At 46.0% G+C, this 19,382-nt stretch overlaps 1 protein-coding gene across 12 annotated transcripts in view; it reads right to left on the reverse strand.

The window, feature by feature from the left end:
• Nucleotides 1-19,382, reverse strand: part of POR (cytochrome p450 oxidoreductase) — a 61,326-nt gene that overhangs the window by 33,502 nt on the left and 8,442 nt on the right. For 8 of the 12 annotated variants that reach the window (XM_073315679.2, XM_073315673.2, XM_073315669.2 and 5 more), the window contains one exon: nt 3,489-3,681. In XM_073315679.2, the coding sequence (XP_073171780.1) occupies nt 3,489-3,667 (179 nt within the window). In that variant the 5' untranslated portion in view covers nt 3,668-3,681. Of the gene's footprint in view, nt 1-3,488; nt 3,682-4,485; nt 4,538-19,382 lie in introns of all 12 variants that reach the window. The other 4 variants (XM_073315674.2, XM_073315672.2, XM_073315677.2 and 1 more) reach the window with 1 other exon arrangement.

Genomic DNA, 19,382 nt, shown 5'->3' on the forward strand with positions numbered 1-19,382 from the left:
TGAAAGCTTTATCCCCCTGCAGTGCCGACTCACTAGCTTCAGGCAAGTCCGTAGCTGGGGCCTGAGGATGCACCGTCACCGAGTGAGTTGCCTCCTGTACCATCAGGGAGCCTGGCACCCAAAGGCAGAGTAGATCTCATGCGGCCAGACGTGCCTCTGGCATTGTTGGTACAGAGATACTTTCCTGTTGCAGATGTTGTTGCCCAGAAGTAGTTGGTACAATGGCAGGGATCAGCTGCCAGAGTTGATGAGCCCTGATGCGAATAGGTCAGTACGGGGAGAGTCTCTTGCCAAAGGGCCCCTTCCTCTGTCCTCCTGAGCACTTACTGATCTCAGCTCTTTAGACAAATCAGCTCCTTGGCATGGGGAAGGGGACTGGTGCCGACATCCCAAGACAGTGGCCGGAGAGGCATTCCACACCCAGGCTGAAGAGCCCTGTGCTGCATGCCCCAAGCAGTAAGGCTCAGAAGGTAGATGCAGGGCAGCCTCCATCTCAGTCTTTCTTCGTTTGAGGTTTAAAAGTCCCTGCAAATTTGGCAGCGGTCCCTAATGTGACCCTTGTTGAGACGCTTTAGGCAGGTGGAATGAGGGTAACTTACCAGCACAGGTCTTTTGCAGCTGGCACGAGGCTTAAACACTGGAGATCATGGCATACCCTAGTATTGGGGGTCTGCGCCCTGTACAAAAGGGGAACTGATGCGCCAATAAAACAATACAAATAATAAATGAAACTTATATTAATCTAAACGACTAACAAGTGCCAACTATTTATAGTAAAGCTGAGAGATTCCCCATAAGGGGATAAACTTGCAGAAGCAAGCCAACACACTCCAATTACCGATCACAGGCAGTGAGAAAGAACTGAGGGGGTCCGGGGCAGCTTGGCCCTTTATACCATCATGCGGCAGTATGAGGCAACAGAGGCCACATGCGCTGCCCCAATGTTAAGGGAAAAATCCCTGATTCTGGGGCACTGGGCACGCACACACACGAAGGGGAATGGACACGTGCACTCAAAGAATTCTGAATTTCTTAGCTTTTGTGGGGTTGACATCTTGATTTTAACGTTGCATTAATGAAGCTGGGCTTTGTTTATAAAGGAGGGGAAAAAAAGGACAGTAATAAAAAATACCGATGGGGAGAACTAAGGAACTGGCTAGAGGGGTATGCACAAACTGAGCACCCAGCCCCAACTAACACTGGGAAACATGGTGCCCAGGGCTCATGCTCTTGATATGGTCCCTGATCTAGAAGAATTAGAACATTGTAGGGCAGATATAGGAGGCCCAAGAAAGTGAGGCACAAAGACAAGTCATGGTTAAACCCCTGAATGCTTGGAGTGCTTTTCGGATTCAGTAACTAATAAAGGAGCTTCCCCAGATGCAATGCTTGTGTTGCCAGAGAATGGTTACCATTTTATCTGATGTGTTTTCTCTTCTGTACTTGCTATTAAAAGCCACATTCGCTTAAGAGCGACAGAAGCAACTGCTAAGCAGGGCAAGGTCCAGCCTGAGGCTTTCAGACAGGCTGCTCCTGTCTTGCTGGATGCTGGCACCAGTAAGGGGAGTAATGGCCAGGATGTGGGCCACTGTGATTCAGCACCTTGCTCTTATGAGGTGTTACAGAGCAGGCAAGTGCAAGGCAAGGAGAGGGTGAAACGGCCCACAAATAAACAAAGGAGACAATCATTAACTCTCCTCCTCCCTCTAGTACCTGTCGAGAGCGAAGAGATGTGGAGCAGCCCTCTAAGCATGCACAACTCCGCTGACTTCAGTGGCATCACAAGCACTTGCAAAAGGCATGTATTTGGCTCTTTGGGTTTCAAAAGCATTCAGTTAATCCAGCTCTATATTCTGGTCACAGGCCAGTGGGTCATCTGATTAGTTCTGTTAATGATTCCTCTATGCCGGAAACTCTGAAGAAAGGTCTCCTGACGTTACCCCACCATGCCAATCCTTTTGTGAGGTGTTCTTTGCCCCAAACAAAGGCCTGTCTAAGTGATCGTTGCTTCTCCGACGTTCCCCCCCACACTGTCAGAGAGCCTCCATCCACCCATACGGCCCCACATCACAGTTCTTCTGAAGGAGGATCCCCTTGGAGACATCAACGCCACACCTTAGTGGGTGGAGTCAATACTGGGAGATACCACGGCTGCTGCACGGGAAGGAGTCTACTGAATTCACACTGCCACCCAGGAAATTAATTTGATTCCTGGTGTCTCACCTTCCAGGCTGCAGAAATCAAAGCAGTGGATGACAGTGAAGAGAATAACCAAGCAGGGCAGATTTTCTTCTCCTCGCTCTGGAAGTATGTTTAAAGCAAAGACTAGGTATAACGGCTGACTTTATTCCTGCTCTACGTGGCAGAGTTATGAGTGGCAAGCCCCCACGTCCCACCCAACAACTCAGTGGGACAAGGTAAAGACAAGCACTGACAGTACCACCTAACTACTCTCTGGTAGCGGGAAAGCCAGTTCTTCCCCTTCTGGCATCCCAGCGGAGTGAGGCCAGTCATGACTTTCCCACCTTGGCTGGTAAGAATAGGATTTACATGCTAATCTCACTTAACACAGAGGAGCGGGAGGAGGGGCAGAAAAGGAGGGGAAACTGAAGAAACGTTATGACTGTATGTGATGGGGCACACAAACCCCACACTGGAGAAGAAAGGGTTAAGGAGCTTCTCTGGGCCCAGGCAGCCCCCCCCCCACCACACACACACACACACACTTGCAAAGCCTGCACAAGCCAGTAAAAAGGGAAGTTGAGTAACACAATGGCAGAGAAACAACAGAAGTGAGCTGACCTGTGCTCTTAACTGCCGAGAAGGAGCTCCACAGGGGCACCTGCTGATTGAAGCCAGGTAATACTGACCTGACCCAGCCTGCAAAGCATAGACTGGTGACTTTTTGAAAATCAGAAACTTTATCTGTGTGTTCCGTTATTTACTTTACCTTGTGGGAAGAGAGGGGCACTGGCAGGAAGCGATCCAGGGAGGCACCTGCATAGCACCTCAATGTACAGGGCCTAGCTGCCAATCACTGGGGCCCCAGATCGGAGCCCAGTGGAGAGGGTGAGCTCAGGCTCTCCTACCAACCCCCAAAAAGGAGACAATGACAAAAGTCTATCCCTCACCAAGGAACCAAGTTGGGAAGACCCTGAAGGTACGAGGGTCCACACCCAAGACCTTGATGCAAGAGGGGGAAGTCCTGAAGCCCTTGCTGATTTCTGAAGACTTCTCCATCATAGGACTCTGTGTAACCCAAACAAATTAGACTTGAATTTGTGACTCGGCCGGAGTGCAGAGACACTGAAATGACAGATCACCACAGGGCGACTATATAATGAGAAAGGGGATCACCCGGGAGGAAGACAACCTACCACAACCCCGCCTGACCACTAGGTGTGACTAGCGGTGAGCATTCCCCTTCACAACATACCAATGGGATTTAGAAGCACATTTATGCCGAGTTCATCAGGACAGTCACTTACACTGGCTGGATTTTGGTGAATTCAGGGATTTCTTCCTTTTTCTTGCGGAAGAGGAACCAATAAGAAAGGAGGCCAACGATGAGTGAGAAGAGAAACACATCAGTCATGCTGAAGAGTGCGCCCTCCGGGACAGAGCTCTCAGGAGTGGGGAGAGTGGAGTCCATGGCAGAATCCCCCATGGCAACTGGCAACGCTAGAAAGGGGAAAGAGGGAAAAAAATAAATTACATATAATCAAAATGCCAACCGTGCCAGAGCATCACCGGAATGTGATGGGAGAGACCTAGGAAAAGACCTCCCAGTACATGCTGTGTTCACTATAGTTTTCAATGTCTCAAGAGCTAGCCCATCCTTTAGGAGATCATTCCACAGCCTAATGCATCTCACTGCGAAAAAGAAGCCTTCTGCTATATTCAGCCAAAATTCCTACTTTCAAATTGTATCAACCCTAGCCAGCTTGCACTCCATCCTTGGCATAAACACCTTTCAAACAGCTGTAGCCTTGTGCCTCTCCCAGAGGTCCTCATCTGGCTCCCATCAACGTCAGCGGCAAAGCTTGTGATGGGAGCCAGATCAAACTCACAACTGGTCCTTGCCCCAGTAATACATATTCTGGAGGATTCATTTCCTCCAGCCACCCCAATCATTTTTGTTGCTCTTCTCTCTTGTATCTTTCTGGGGCAGAATTTACTGCCATATGACTCAACCACACCAGAGCCACGGAGAGAGCCTGTTACCTTCCTCCATAGCAGTGCGATGCCTCGTTGGATGCATCCTCAAGCTGTGTTCACTTTTGTTTTGCTTCAAATTCATGTCTAATTTGCCATCCACTAGCACCTTTAGGTCCCTGTTGGCACAACAGCATTCGCATTCCTATTCCTCAAGATGAATCCCAGTTTGTTCGTTTTTGCCCACCTTTCTATTCTCTCTAGTAAATCCAAGGTCCATTTATACTATTGCCTTTGCACTCATTTAGTATCTGTCAGGTTTATTAATACCTGCTTTTTCCTTTCTTCTAGATCATTAAAGTGGCTAGATGAAGACAGATTTCTGAAATGACAAAGAGCAATGTAATGGATTGGATGGGACTGTTCAAAGAACACCTCGATGTTGATTTGCATGCAATTAATCATGTGTTACTGATCTATTATCAATTATTCTTATTCCCCCCCCCGAAAAGCATCAAAAAAGAGCTGATCGTTGTGAGCACATTCGGACTAGCAGTTCCCCTGATCCATCTGGCTAAGGTACTTACAGAGGCTCCCAGGTTACATAAGACCTGACTTAGGCAAATCCGCACTCAGGTTGCGTAAGCTAGAAATAGGAGGGCTTTTTTGTTTGTTTTTGCACATAATGGTCGGGTATATATTTCCGACTTACGCAAAATTCAAGTTACGCAAGGCATTCCAGAACGGAACGATAGCATAAGTCAGGGAGCATCTGTATTTCGCCCTCATTACCACATTAGCTCAATGCCTCACAATCTTTAATGTATTTATCCTCCCAACACCTCTGTGAGGCAGGGCAGTGCTATTATCCCTATTGTACAGGTGAGGAACTGAGGCTCAGAGAGGTTAAGTGACTTGCCCAAGGTCACACATGGAGTGTGTGGCAGAGCAAGGACTTGAACCCAGGTCTCACAAGTCCCAGACTGCTACCTGAACTACTGCCACCCTGCCCTTTGAGAATAAATAGCTACTGCTTTTCCTCTTCCATTGTTTCCCCAAGCTACCAACTCTTAGCAATCATGCTTCACACTGGAAGATTAGTTTCATGATGGGCAGAACAGAGTTCTGAGTGGGCAAGCAGATGATTAACTTGAACCATGATCCATGGGGGTAGAGTAGTGACAAAGTTGACAGCGGGAAGAGTAAGCAGCACAGGTCATTGCAATGGTAGCGTCACATTAGGAAACTGGCAGAGCGGTGATTCACAGAGCTCAAGAGAACATTGTAATCAACTAGTCTGACCTGCTCTTTAACCCAGGCCAGAGACCTGCCCCAGAATTATTCTTAGAGCAGTTCTTTTGGAAAAACATCCCATCTTGATTTTTAAATGGTCAGTGACGGAGAACCCATCACAATCCTTCCAATGGTTAGTCATTCTCACCGTTAATAATTTACACCTTATTTCCAGTCTAAATTTGTCTAGCTTCAACTTCCAGACATCGGATCATGTTAGACTTTTCTCTGCTAGACTGAAGAGCCCATTGTTCAATATTTGTTGCCCATGTAGGGACTTAAAGACTGTAATCACGTCACCCCTTAACCTTCTCTTTGCTAAGCTAAATAGATGGAGCTCCTTGAGTCTATCACTGTAAGGCAGACTTTCTAATCCTTTCATCAGTCTCACGGCTCTTCTCTGATCCCTCTCCAATTTATCACTGTCCTTCTTGAATTGTTGGCACCAGAACTGGACAGAGGATTCCAGCAGTGGCTGCACCAGGGCCAAATACAGAAGTAAAATAACCTCTCTACTCCGCCTCAAGATGCCCCTGCTTATACAGCTCAGGCTCACATTAGCTCTTTTGGCCCCAGCATCACACTGGGAGCTCCTGTTCAGATGATTATTCACCACAGCCCCAAACTGTTTGCAGAGTTGCTGCTTCTCAGGATAGAGTCCCTCATCATGTAAGTGTGGGGAATTCTTTGTTCTTAGATGCAGAAATGATGTGATTAAGGTAACTCCCCCTCCACGTGCCAGTGGACTGGCTCTATCCACATTGCAACTGAACACCCATCACTGGCCCACGTCAGCTAACTTGAGCTCACAAGGCTGGAACTATGGGGCTGTTTAACTGAGGTGTGGACGTTTGAACTCCAGCTGGAGCCTGGGTTCTGGGACCCTTCCTCCTCGCGTGCAGGCTCTGAGGCTTAAGAAAGTGGGTGGGCGTCAGAGCCCGAGCTGCAACTTCAAAGCACTGTCTGTACAGCGATTTTAAAGAGCTAGCACAAGCCCCACTAATCCAAGTCTGTCGACCCAGACTGGTAGGCTTGCTCCAAAATGCAGCGTAGAGACACTCCCACAAGCAGAGTGATCCCCTATTGTGTTTATTATCTAGAAAACACTTTGAGGCCACCAAAAAATTTGTTGTTAGAACCCTTCTAGTGGGATGTTACTGTGGGACTATGGCGAATTGCTGAACAGCCCCGCTCTCAAAAGTTACAAATCAGCACTTCAGTAGAGGGTATAGAGATGCACATATGCACCTTGCAGTGACATTAGACAGGCCTTTCAGGTGCACGAATCAAGGAGCTTGCACTTCCAACGTTGCAAGGCTAGTTCAGGAATAAACACAGAACAATTGATTCTCAGATCTGTTCAGAGTTTTATTTTACTAAAGAATTTAAGAATGCGATTCTACTCTGCGAAGTGATTAAACAAGGAGTCCCATGATGTCGTTTTCATTGTCTGGACTGCCTAAAAGTGAAGTTTTTTTTCTAGCCAGCACCCCTGCAAACTAACTCTGAGATCTGAGTGTTAACCGGGAGGTAAGGTTTGGCTTTGTACATTACCACAGGTTGCCCTGAGCCAACTGAGGTGGGTCATACCATAGATGCAATTACAGAGTAGGCTTTATGATAAAGCCTCTGTACCTTGTGCCAAGCAACTTGTGTTTTAGGGCTCTCTCTTGTTCTCAAGGATGTCTGCACATCTCCATTGATCGTTGACATGCATTGTGTGCCAGAGTTGCAGGGAGAGTTTTTAGGCTGCTGGCCACTTTTCAGGGACATTTCCTGCCAAGGACTGTGTTTGTACTAATGACTTAATTGACAGTAATTCACTAGTGTTACGGCCTGGTCCTATGACCTGTTGAGCACCCTCCACTGACTCTGAACTCAATGGTGGAGGGTGCTCAGTACCTTTCAGAATCAGGCCCTTTGATGCTCCCGATTCCGTGAAATGTCTGGCACTGAAGTTTGACGACTTTTAATTAAAGACAAATTAAATGTGCATGAATTCACTGCTGTAGAACATTTCTGTGTGACTTCACAATGACCCCAACTATACATGTGTTTAGGGACCAGACCTTCTAAATCTAACACAATACCAGAGCTCTAAGCCTGAAAAGGGACCATTTCAAAGTTGAATGGGCTAAAATATAACCATGCCTAACATATCCCCCCATTACTTCTTAATTTGTATTATATTGCTGCCTAGAGGTCCCAGCTGAGATGGGGGAAGGGTCCCCATTTTGCTGACAGAGTAAATAGACAAGGCAGAAAAGGAAATATATCCCACTTCACCAATGGGAACCAAGGCTCAGATTTTCAGAAGTGATTGGTTATTTTGGGTGCCTCAGTCTTTGCCCATCTTGAGTCACCTCAGAGGGGCTCACAGTTCCAAGTGCCCACACTCTGTAAACCAGGCCCTTTCCGGTGTCTCAGGTTGTGCCTGTTTGAAATCTCCCCTGAAAGACACAAGTGATGGGAGATCTCTGAAGCAGAAATGCTGGTTTGGCTTTGTGCAAAGGGACAGCGGATGTTCAGAAGGGTGGATGTGACATCTGGTGCTTGGTCTTGCAGTCCTTCCTCATGTGTAACCCCACCGATGCCCATGAAGCTACTCAAATGTGAGTTGGGGTTGCAGGATTGGGGACCCTCTTTATTTTCTGCATGGACTGGCAAAAATGCACCTTGCATAAATATCTATCTAATCAGCTGCCTACTTGTTAGAAGGCCTTCAACTTCCTCCTTTCTTGGGCAGATCAGGGCTATAAAATAAAGCAGCTACCATGTTCAGTTTCCCATGCAGGAGTCAGCAACTTCCATATGTACTTTTTGCTGAGACCTTAAAGAGAAGTTGAGAATAAGCTAGGGCATAAGGCAGGAAGAAGTATTAAAGAAAATAGAAGTTTGTATGAGAATGTCTTATTCAAATAGTAACTCAAAGTGTTAAAGGCAGGGCTTTCCTTGGAAACAAGAGACCAGGTGGGGTCAGAATTAAAACTTGTTAGCTCTTGTCAGCAGTAGGTGACTCAGTGTCTCATCCTCCTACAGATAAGTTTGTACAGGCCAGTTAATACTGAAGAGCAAGTACAGCAATATGAGAGAGCTGGATTCTTCCCTGACTCATGCATCATTCTGACAATGACATGAGCCCTTGCTATGCAGTTACTAGAAAAGAATCAAACCTCAGAACGTGCCCCAAAAGCCCAGAGATGTGAAAACCAGACCAACTTACTAAAAAAACAAATGTTGTAGCTTTTTGCAAGGTAAACAAAGAGGCCTTTTATTTACACAAACATCTGTGACCCAACATTAATAGAAAACAGATAGGTGTAGAGACATTGTTGCAATTACATATATTAGGTCAGCTTCACTTCCAGGTTATATAATTGTAAAACTGAAGGGCTGGAACGGACCTCAAGAGGTTGTCTAGTCCCGCTCCCTGTGCCGAGACAGGACCAAGTACACCTAGACCACCCCTGACAGCTGTTTGTCCAACCTGATCTTAAACTCCTCCAATGACAGAGATTCCACAGCCCCCGTTGGAAGCCTGTTCCAGATCTTAACTATCTTTATAGTTAGAAAGGATTTCTCAATATCTAATCCTAATCTCCCTTACTACACATGAAGCCCATTACTTCTTTCCTGCCTTCAGTGGTCACGGAGAACAATCGATCACCTTCCTCTTTGTAGTAGATCACCAATACCATTACCAGGCCCCCTCCAGCGTTTTTCCTTCAGACTAAACATACCCAGGGTTTAAACCTTTCCTTTTAGGGCAGGCGTTCTAGACCTTCAGTCATTTTTGTTGTTCTCCTCTGAACTCTTCAATTTCTTTAAACGTGGCACCCGAAACTGGACACAATTCTCTAGCTGAGGCCTCACCAGTGTCACACAGGGTGAAAGAATTACCCCATGTCTTACATATGCCCCACGACTGGAGTTCAGGGTTCTCCCTACAATACCTAGTGACGACAATCTCCAGGCCCAATTCTCCTTTTACTTGCACTGGTGTAAATTGGGTGTAGCTCCACTGACAGTGAGTTACATTCATGCATACAAGAGAAGATTCAGGACCACTGCACAAAGTGAAGCTCCAAACTACTCCTCTGGGCTGTTCACTCCTCTTCCCTAACTTAACAACTCTGTCTCTGTCATTTCGGTCTCACTGAGTTTTCAGGCACTGGATCATCCAGGACACTTTGCCATCAGGTCTGCAACTGTGCCAGCCCATACACAAGCCATGCAAGGTAGAAATGGATGAGGAAGAGGGAATTCCATTTCCATCCACAACCACTGTAAACCCACACACGGTCTACACAGAATCTGGTTCTATATATGCAATGCAGAAGACAGAAGAAAAGAGACCTAGAGAGATGTTTTCTACATCATTACTCTTCTATCCTGTACCATGAACTTTTATTCTAAGCAATAAGGCAAGCTACACACTGTTTCCGAACATGTAAAATCAGTGGAAGCAGCCACCTGTAGGAGCTTGGGCTGGAGATTAAAACAGGAGACTGCTGGCAGATCTGCAGAGGACACGTTTGGCAACACGTACACAGAGGCCTGCAATTAGGAATTTAAGGGTATATCTATACTACATGCCGGATCGGCGGGCAGCGATCGATCCAGTGGAGGTCAATTTATCACGTTTAGTCTAGAGGCGATAAATCGACCCCCGAGCGCTCTCCCGTTGACTCCTGTACTCCACCGGAGCGAGAGGAGTCGACGGGGGAGCATCAGTAGTCGACTCACGGCAGTGAGTAGATCTAAGTATGTCGACTTCAGCTACATTATTCACATAGCTGAAGTTGCGTAACTTAGATTGACACCCCCCTTTCCCCCCGCAGTGTAGACCAGGCCTTAGCGAATAGTTTCAATTACTGAAGATGTACGTTCCAATTATAGACAAGAGTCAGAGAACTGATAATGGGGCGTGGAGCCTTTCATCATGCAGATATTAAGTGAAAGTCCTTACTCATTGAGTGTTGTGCTAATCTTTGTGGAAAGGTGAGACTAATAGCCCCCAATTCCCTGTTCAAAGCTTTAAGCAAAGTTCAATTTGCTTGAAAACATTTATTTTAAGATTGAGTTGTTGAAGCAGAAGTTCCAGTCAGAGCAAAACGACGGCTACAGAGAAAATGCTGATGCAAGTAACCAAAGAAAAGGGAAGGTGGAGAACGTGTGCTGCCGATATAGAGAATCACAGCTAAATATCTGTGGCAACAGATGGGATGACTTGGCAGATCAGCACTCTGTCACATTTCTGCAGCCACATGACACCCCAGAATTGGCATGACTCAACACAGATACCATTAATAAAAAGGAAGTTGAAACGCAAGGCAGCAATGATTTTCCATCTCAGGAACCCTTGGTATCGCTAAGAACACGAAGAATTACACCATCATTGCAGAAATCATCATCTCTCCCAGTTAAGATACAATTGACCTTTTCCCCTGCCTGCAGCCGAGGAGCAGAAATGAACACAAAGATAAGGGAAAGCAGAACCATTTGCTCCTCTTTACAACTTAACTGGAAATACCAATATCTGTGGGGGGAGTAAAGTGCTTGGTCAAATACATCAGCCATGAGAGCACTTTACAAACTGTACACAAACAGCACCACGGAAATGCAACCACCTCTGGAATGGAGGGAAGCAGCCTAGATAAACAACTGTGACATACCCGGCTCTTATGAATAGGGCAGGGGGCGACCTTTAACAGGCAGTATAAATTAAGGAAGGTGTTCATTTTGAAATACAGGGCAGTGACTCAGTTCTTTCAGCTATCAAAGTTACAAGAGATAGATGTTATTAAAACGTATTTAGTAGAGAGGCATTAAAGTGAGCACAGCTAATGTTAGCCAACCACTGTCATAATAAGCAGTGAGGAGACAAACTGATATATATCTGGAGTGATACAAAAGCTACGGCTGCTTAAGGGAGGCATTGTGGCCAAGCGGCTAAAGCACTGGCCTGGGACTCAGGAGACCTAGGTTCTGTTCCAGGCTCTGCCACTGGCCTGCTGTTGACCTTAGGCAAGTCATGTCCCCATTCTGTGTCTCAGTTTCCCCATCTGTAAATGTGGATAATGACACTGACCTTCTTTGTGAAGCTTGCTGAGATTTAATTATGAACAGTGCTATACAACGTTTAGGTATTCATTATTAACACCCCACTGTGCCTTAAAAATCAGTGCCTTCTGCTCCAGGACACTCAGCACAGAAACCCATCTCACAGCCTTTGTGGTACATGGCATTTAAACATTACAACGTGCAGCATTAGCCAGAAAGAATCGTGGGTCTTTCTCCATGTCTGTTCAGCACCATTTTCCTTACCAAACAAATACAATTCACTAGAATGAAAGCTTTGATGCAGATCGTTTACCATTCCTCACCGCTTGAATTCAGGGCAATTCAGAAAATTTTCTTTTTCTCCACACCTTCACAGTCCCAAGCACACAGCCTACCCTGATAATACTCCCTCGGCTGGCCAGATAAAGCAGGGAGGACTCTGAGCAGATGTGCTGCGGAGTGTCTCATGTCAGTGTGGCTTGCTATAGGTATTACCATTTCCTTCCCACTTCACCCACAGGGAATTTAAAGTACCATTATTCTGTTTTTTCTTGGTTGGTACCAGACGTATTGTTTGGTATCTAGACAAAAAGACAGCGGAGAGAAGCCCCACAGCAGCCCAAGTGACCTCTCCTTCTGGGTGCTTGTCACACTCGCTTCAGCAATGGTGAACAGATCGCAAAGTCAGAAGATGAGCTCTGTGTAACTTGAAAGCTTGTCTCTCTCACCGAGAGAATCTGGTCCAATACAAGACCTCACCCATCTTCTCTCACAGATTCAATGGCATTTCTTTGCGCATGACACTACCTCAGCCTGCTATAGTCAAAGGGCCTGGTTTTATATTCCTTATGCAGACAGAACCCCCACTGGGTCAGTGGTCAGTAGGAATACAGGATAGAGATCCAACATACAACTGCCAGTAGGAAAATGGGATTTCTCCAGTAGGAAGACAGAAAAGGTCCAGAAGGATGATGTCAAGATTCTGTCAGTAAAATTAACCCCTGCTGGAAACTACAGAGAACTCTACAGAGGGGCTGCTGAAACATACAAGGATAACTTTGCATGCGCTATTTGATTCAATGATAGAAGACAATACCCAGGTATAGAAGAAAAATTACTATGCCAAAACCTCTTTTAACCAGCATTACACAACTTCCAGGAAGATGTATCAGCCCAGGCAGAGTCTACTTGCCTGCCATCTACCCAAGTGGTTAGTTTTTCCTCCTCATTATCAAGGATATTTTACCCTTTTGTTCTTGGCCCCTTCCCCCCCACCCAAAGAAAAAAGTTCTGTTCACCCTGGGTGAAAAGAATCTTTTCTAACTCTCCACGATTGGCATGATGAGCTTCCCATGGAGCAGGTCCTCAAAGAATCAATCCTGAAGCACTTACATGAGAGGAAAGTGATCAGGAACAGTCAGCATGGATTCACCAAGGGAAGGTCATGCCTGACTAATCTAATCGCCTTCTATGAGGAGATTACTGGTTCTGTGGATGAAGGGAAAGCAGTGGATGTATTGTTTCTTGACTTTAGCAAAGCTTTTGACACGGTCTCCCACAGTATTCTTGTCAGCAAGTTAAAGAAGTATGGGCTGGATGAATGCACTATAAGGTGGGTAGAAAGTTGGCTAGATTGTCGGGCTCAACGGGTAGTGATCAATGGCTCCATGTCTAGTTGGCAGCTGGTGTCAAGTGGAGTGCCCCAGGGGTCGGTCCTGGGGCCGGTTTTGTTCAATATCTTCATAAATGATCTGGAGGATGGTGTGGATTGCACTCAGCAAATTTGCTGATGATACTAAACTAGGAGGAGTGGCAGATACGCTGGAGGGCAGGAATAGGAATACGGAGGGACCTAGACAAATTGGAGGATTGGGCCAAAAGAAATCTGATGAGGTTCAATAAGGATAAGTGCAGGGTCCTGCACTTAGGATGGAAGAACCCAATGCACAGCTACAGACTAGGGACCGAATGGCTAGGCAGCAGTTCCGTGGAAAAGGACCTAGGGGTGACAGTGGACAAGAAGCTGGATATGAGTCAGCAGAGTGCCCTTGTTGCCAAGAAGGCCAATGGCATTTTGGGATGTATAAGTAGGGGCATAGCGAGCAGATCGAGGGACGTGATCGTCCCCCTCTATTCAGCATTGGTGAGGCCTCATTTGGAATACTGTGTCCAGTTTTGGGCCCCACACTACAAGAAGGATGTGGAAAAATTGGAAAACTTCCAGCGGAGGGCAACAAAAATGATTAGGGGTCTGGAACACATGACTTATGAGGAGAGGCTGAGGGAACTGAGATTGTTTAGTCTGCAGAAGAAAAGAATGAGGGGGGATTTGATAGCTGCTTTCAACTACCTAAGAGGTGGTTCCAGAGAGGATGGTTCTAGACTATTCTCAGTGGTAGAAGAGGACAGGACAAGGAGTAATGGTCTCAAGTTGCAGTGGGGGAGGTTTAGGTTGGATATTAGCAAAAACTTTTTCACTAGGAGGGTGGTGAAACACTGGAATGTGTTACCTAGGGAGGTGGTAAAATCTCCTTCCTTAGAAGTTTTTAAGGTCAGGCTTGACAAAGCCCTGGCTGGGATGATTTAATTGGGGATTGGTCCTGCTTTGAGCAGGGGGTTGGACTAGATGACCTCCTGAAGTCCCTTCCAACCCTGATATTCTATGATTCTATGATTCCCAAGCCTCGACACAAGGAATAATCTCTTCTCTCGCAGATCTCAATGAATAGGGTAATTGAATATACAGACACTGTGACGTTGCACTCTATATGATTTTATGAAAGTATGCTTATGAGTGTAAATATAATGTAACTAAAATATGCTTCATGCAAAAGGTCTCTTGTAAGGTATCACTACAAAGCTTATAATCTACTGAGTGTGGTCATCCTATTTGTATAAATGTATCACTCTTGTATCTGAAACTAGAAATATGAATATAACTCTGAGGTCTTATTGTAGTTACCCAAAGTGTGAGCCATTAATGGTGGTTTGGAATCTTAATGGCTCCCATTAACCAGGACAATTGACTGTAGATGGCTCTGTTTTACCTGTAAGTATTCCTTACAAGTGAGTAAGGAAGTCTTACAGTGACATGTGATCATGTCACCTAAACTGGAATCCATCTTTAAGCTTTTCCATTAAGAAGGAGGGTGGGAACCCAGAGGGACAAAGGATTCCCGCCTTATGCAAAAGATATATATAAGTGGGTGGAACAGAACAAAGGGGGCGGCCATCATGCGAAATCCCCTAGCTACCACCTGAGCTGGAACAAGGTTTTAGAGTAACAGCCGTGTTAGTCTGTATTCGCAAAAAGAAAAGGAGTACTTGTGCTGGAAATGGCCCACCTTGATTATCATGCACATTGTAGGGAGAATGGTCACTTTGGATGAACTATTACCAGCAGGAGAGTGAGTTTGTGTGTGTATGGGGGTGGGGGGGGGGGTGAGAAAACCTGGATTTGTGCAGGAAATGGCCCACCTTGATTATCATGCACATTGTGTAGAGAGTTGTCACTTTGGATGGGCTATTACCAGCAGGAGAGTGAGTTTGTGTGTGGGGGGGGGGGGTGGAGGGTGAGAAAACCTGGATTTGTGCTGGAAATGGCCCAACTTGATGATCACTTTAGATAAGCTATTACCAGCAGGACAGTGGGGTGGGAGGAGGTATTGTTTCATATTCTCTGTGTATATATAAAGTCTGCTGAAGTTTCCACGGTATGCATCCGATGAAGTGAGCTGTAGCTCATGAAAGCTCATGCTCAAATAAATTGGTTAGTCTCTAAGGTGCCACAAGTACTCCTTTTCTTAAGGGCTGTACCAGGGGAAAGGATTGTGCCCAGACTAGGAAGGCGTCCAGTCTGTGAAAGAAACTTATTGAAACATCTCTGAGGGTAAGATTTTATCTGTATTCAGTTTTATTACTGTACTAGGCATAAACTTGCATGTTTTATTTTATTTTGCTCGGTAATTCACTTTGTTCTGTCTGTTACTACTTGGAACCACTTAAATCCTACTTTCTGTATTTAATAAAATCACTTTTTACTTATTAATTAACCCAGAGTATGTATTAATACTGGGGGGGAGGGGTCAAACAGCTGTGCATATCTCTCTATCAGTGTTATAGAGGGCGAACAATTTATGAGTTTACCCTGCATAAGCTTTATACAGGGTAAAACGGATTTATTTGGGGTTTGGACCCCATTGGCAGTTGGGATTTAAGTGTTAAAGACAGGAGCACTTCTTAAGTTGCTTTCAGTTAAGTCTGCAGCTTTGGGGCACGTGGGTCAGACCCTGGGTCTATGTTGGAGCAGACTGGCGTGTCTGGCTCAGCAAGAGAGGGTGCTGGAGTCCCAAGCTGGCAGGGAAAGCAGGGGCAGAAGTAGTCTTGGCACATCAGTTGGCAGCCCCCGGGGGGGTTCTGTGATCCATCCTGTCAGAGACACAAAGCACAGTCCTAGTCCAATTCCTACCCTAACTGCAAACGTTTCACTGCACTCAGACCCAGCCCTGACTGATGTTCAGTTCCATCAATTCTTGATGAAATCCAGGTCAGTTAGGATTGCTCAGCACCAACCAGGATCAGGCACCTACTCCAGCCGCATAGCCAGGTGGAGGGAACAGGGGGAGCAATCCACAAAAAAGGCGGCACCCGCTGCAGCACTTTTACTCACCCCACGGCGCTCCGGCGGCCGGCCATCGCTCGCTCCTGGTGTCTTCGGTGGCACCGACGGTCCCGCCGCCGAAGTGCCACCGAAGACCTGGAGCGAGTGAAGGTCCCGCCGCCGAGGTGCCACCGAAGACCTGGAGCGAGTGAAGGTCCCGCCGCCGAGGTGCCACCGAAGACCCGGAGTGCCGCCGGGTGAGTAAAAGGGCCGCGGCGGGTGACACCTTGCTTTTTGGATCGCTCCTCCTGTTCCCTCAGCAGGAGAAAATTTAAAAGGTGCCAAGACACTGACAAGGCGCCACCTGTGCTCGGTGGGGGAGCGGCCGCTCCCTCGCTCCCCCCCAGCAACGCTACTGACCTACTCCACAGTTTTTATGTGAGCTAGATTTTTTTAAATCTTCTGTTCCTCATGTAAGAGTTTTGAGGAAAAGCTCAAATAAATCTCTTCTTGCTTTGCATAAATGTTTATACCACCACTGCTTGGCACTTCTATCCTTGGTCGGAAGGTGTTGTGGAAGCAGCACTGATTCAGCCTCACAACCAGGATGAGGTCCTATTTTTCTGATCAGGAAACTAGGGCATGGAGCAATGAGGTCCAGCCTCACCAGGCAATGGTAATGGTGGTTGTCTTCCCTTGCAAGACACTGGTTTCTCGACAATTTTCAACAGCTCAGAATTCCCAATCTGAGCCGACGGCTTGGCTCTAGGAGCAAGTGAAGTAGGAGTAAAAAACATGTTGCATAACGCATAACTGTGAAGGGGTTTTTTTTACATACAAAACGTAAACAAAAAAGCCACTCAACAAGGCATTCCCTTCTCATCAAATCTTGATGCTGTAACTCTCACAGGATGAAGACTGTACTTAGAATAGAATCTGTGCCAGTGTTGTATTTCTTCCTAGCAGATTTTTTAAACATGATCTCAGCTTCAAGCATGGTACATTTGGGCTTTCATTACCAACCAAAACCAAAAAAAAACTGGCAGCAGCTCTCACTTGAGAAGAGCGGAATGATTGTAAAAGCTAGAAGACAGAGCATCAGAAAGAGGAGGATGGTTTCACAGGGACAGGAAGAGAATTCTGTCCTTGGGCTGACAAAGATTGTGTCTTTGGGCTGCATGCCAATTCAGGTTAACTTATTTTTGTAGCTTGAAGCCTCTTGTATTTAATTTGGTGTTATTAGTTACTGTGAGCTTAGAGAACAGCTGTTTTCAACAGCCCTGAAAGCTTCCAGCCTTGAAAAGCCTGTCTATTTTTTTTTTTATTTTAAGCACCAACCATTGTGAGGTATTTGCCTCAGTGTCAAACTGCCCTACCAAGAACTCCACAGTTACTTACACACCAATTAACGTGGGTCAGCATGGATGTTTTTGTTTCTGATCCCTAGATAAACTGAAACAATGAGGGCACAAGGTAAGAGAATACCTTCTTCCAACCAAAACCGTTGACCAGTTTGATTTCCCAGTGGAAAACAAGTTCAGATTGTAAACAGCAGCGTGGTAAAGGGCAAAACCAACACTGTAAAAAAATCCATGTATCAAGACAGGGCAGAAGATGGTTAACTGTGTGCATTTGAGAGCACTTTGTGCACAGTCGTCTCCACTGAGTCCCCTTGTATTCATAGTTGATCCACACAAATGGGAAACAGGCCTTTCACACAGCGAGGGGGGGAGGGGGATACATTGATTAACAGGTGATTGTAAAGCCACCGGAACTGGCCAGGGGATTCATTAAGTGTCTGATAAATGTGAAGCCCTCATCATCAGTGGGGAGGTTTAGGTTGGATATTAGGAAAAACTTTTTCACTAAGAGGGTGGTGAAGCACTGGAATGCGTTACCTAGGAAGGTGGTGGAATCCCCTGGCTGGGATGATTTAGATGGCGATCGGTCCTGCTTTGAGCAGGGGGTTGGACTAGATGACCTCCTGAGGTCCCTTCCAACCCTGATATTCTATGATCCCTCACACTGTGGCTTCTGGTAAGGAGGCTTCTCTCTCAGCACATTGTTTCCTGGCTGTTACAAGGGTAGGTTCCCAGCCTGGAAATCCTGCTCCCCAGTGAGCAACTCCAGCGTCTGCCTCTGCTGCTCTCAGCTTTCCCAACCAGCAGAAGGAAACTGACTTAATTTTTGTCAGTTTCACCGTTTCCCAATGATTCCAGCAGCAGCCCTGACAAGGGACAAGACTGAGTTTTCACTCTGCTGCCCCATGGCAAAGCACTGAGCAGAACCCAGGGCTCTAGAACTGTCTGGCTGCACAATCAGGCAGACAGCCCTGCAGGGGTTCCTTGGTTCTTATTTTGACAGTTTCCTTCGCAACCATATGTGCTTTAAAAAAAAAGCAAAGAGAGTCTGGGTGATGGGGGGGGGGCGGGGGTGATGTTAAATGAAAGCTTAGATTCTGCAAAAGTGAAAGAATTGCAAATACGTATTATTAACCCAAAGTGTAGCAAATATCAGTATGATTTTTTTAAAACCCAAGATTTCATCACTAGTATATTATCACACCATTTCTTCGAAGCACTTCACATCCATTAGACGTTTGTCTCAACACCCCCACAAGGGTGGGAAGTATTATTTTACATGAGAGAACAAAGATGCTGTGTCTTGCCCATATCATGCACTACAGTGGTAGAGCACAAAACAGAACCCAGATCCCCAGACTCCCAGTCCTGTTTTTTTAACTACAGCCACCCTATGCACATGATAGTTGTTGAAGGTTAAGGAGTCTGAGTTAGAAAGTTTTATTTTACCAGGAAACATGGGGGGGGGGGGGGGGAAACAGTTCTAATTCAGTGCTCTCTGATACAGTCTTCACATTTGGGGTTTAGTGAGCATGAAATATGTCACGTGTATTTGTTTTCTCTTTGTATACTTGAGAATTATTGGAGTGTTTTTCCTTTGTCTCAGTGTGAGTGGCTATTGTTTGCCTGACACAGTTACGTATATGCCACTCCAATATTACATAATCATGACTTGTGCAATGATTCTACCCTGTACTTTACCAGGCTGATACCCCAAAGTAGTGTCTAACTAGAAACTGGAATAAATCCTAGTCATGTTGCATGAGAGGTGATCAATAGTTACATTTTAGAAGTGACTTGCATGGTATCTGGATATTATAATGAGAGATAGTGTAGCTGTCAGTGCAGAAAAGTGAGAACCAGGACTAGTGGTTTCTATTTCCAGCTCTGCTACCAACTTACAGCAAGTT

This window comes from Lepidochelys kempii, chromosome 17 (genome assembly GCF_965140285.1).
Source record: "Lepidochelys kempii isolate rLepKem1 chromosome 17, rLepKem1.hap1, whole genome shotgun sequence".
Classification (NCBI taxonomy): Eukaryota; Metazoa; Chordata; order Testudines; family Cheloniidae; genus Lepidochelys; species Lepidochelys kempii.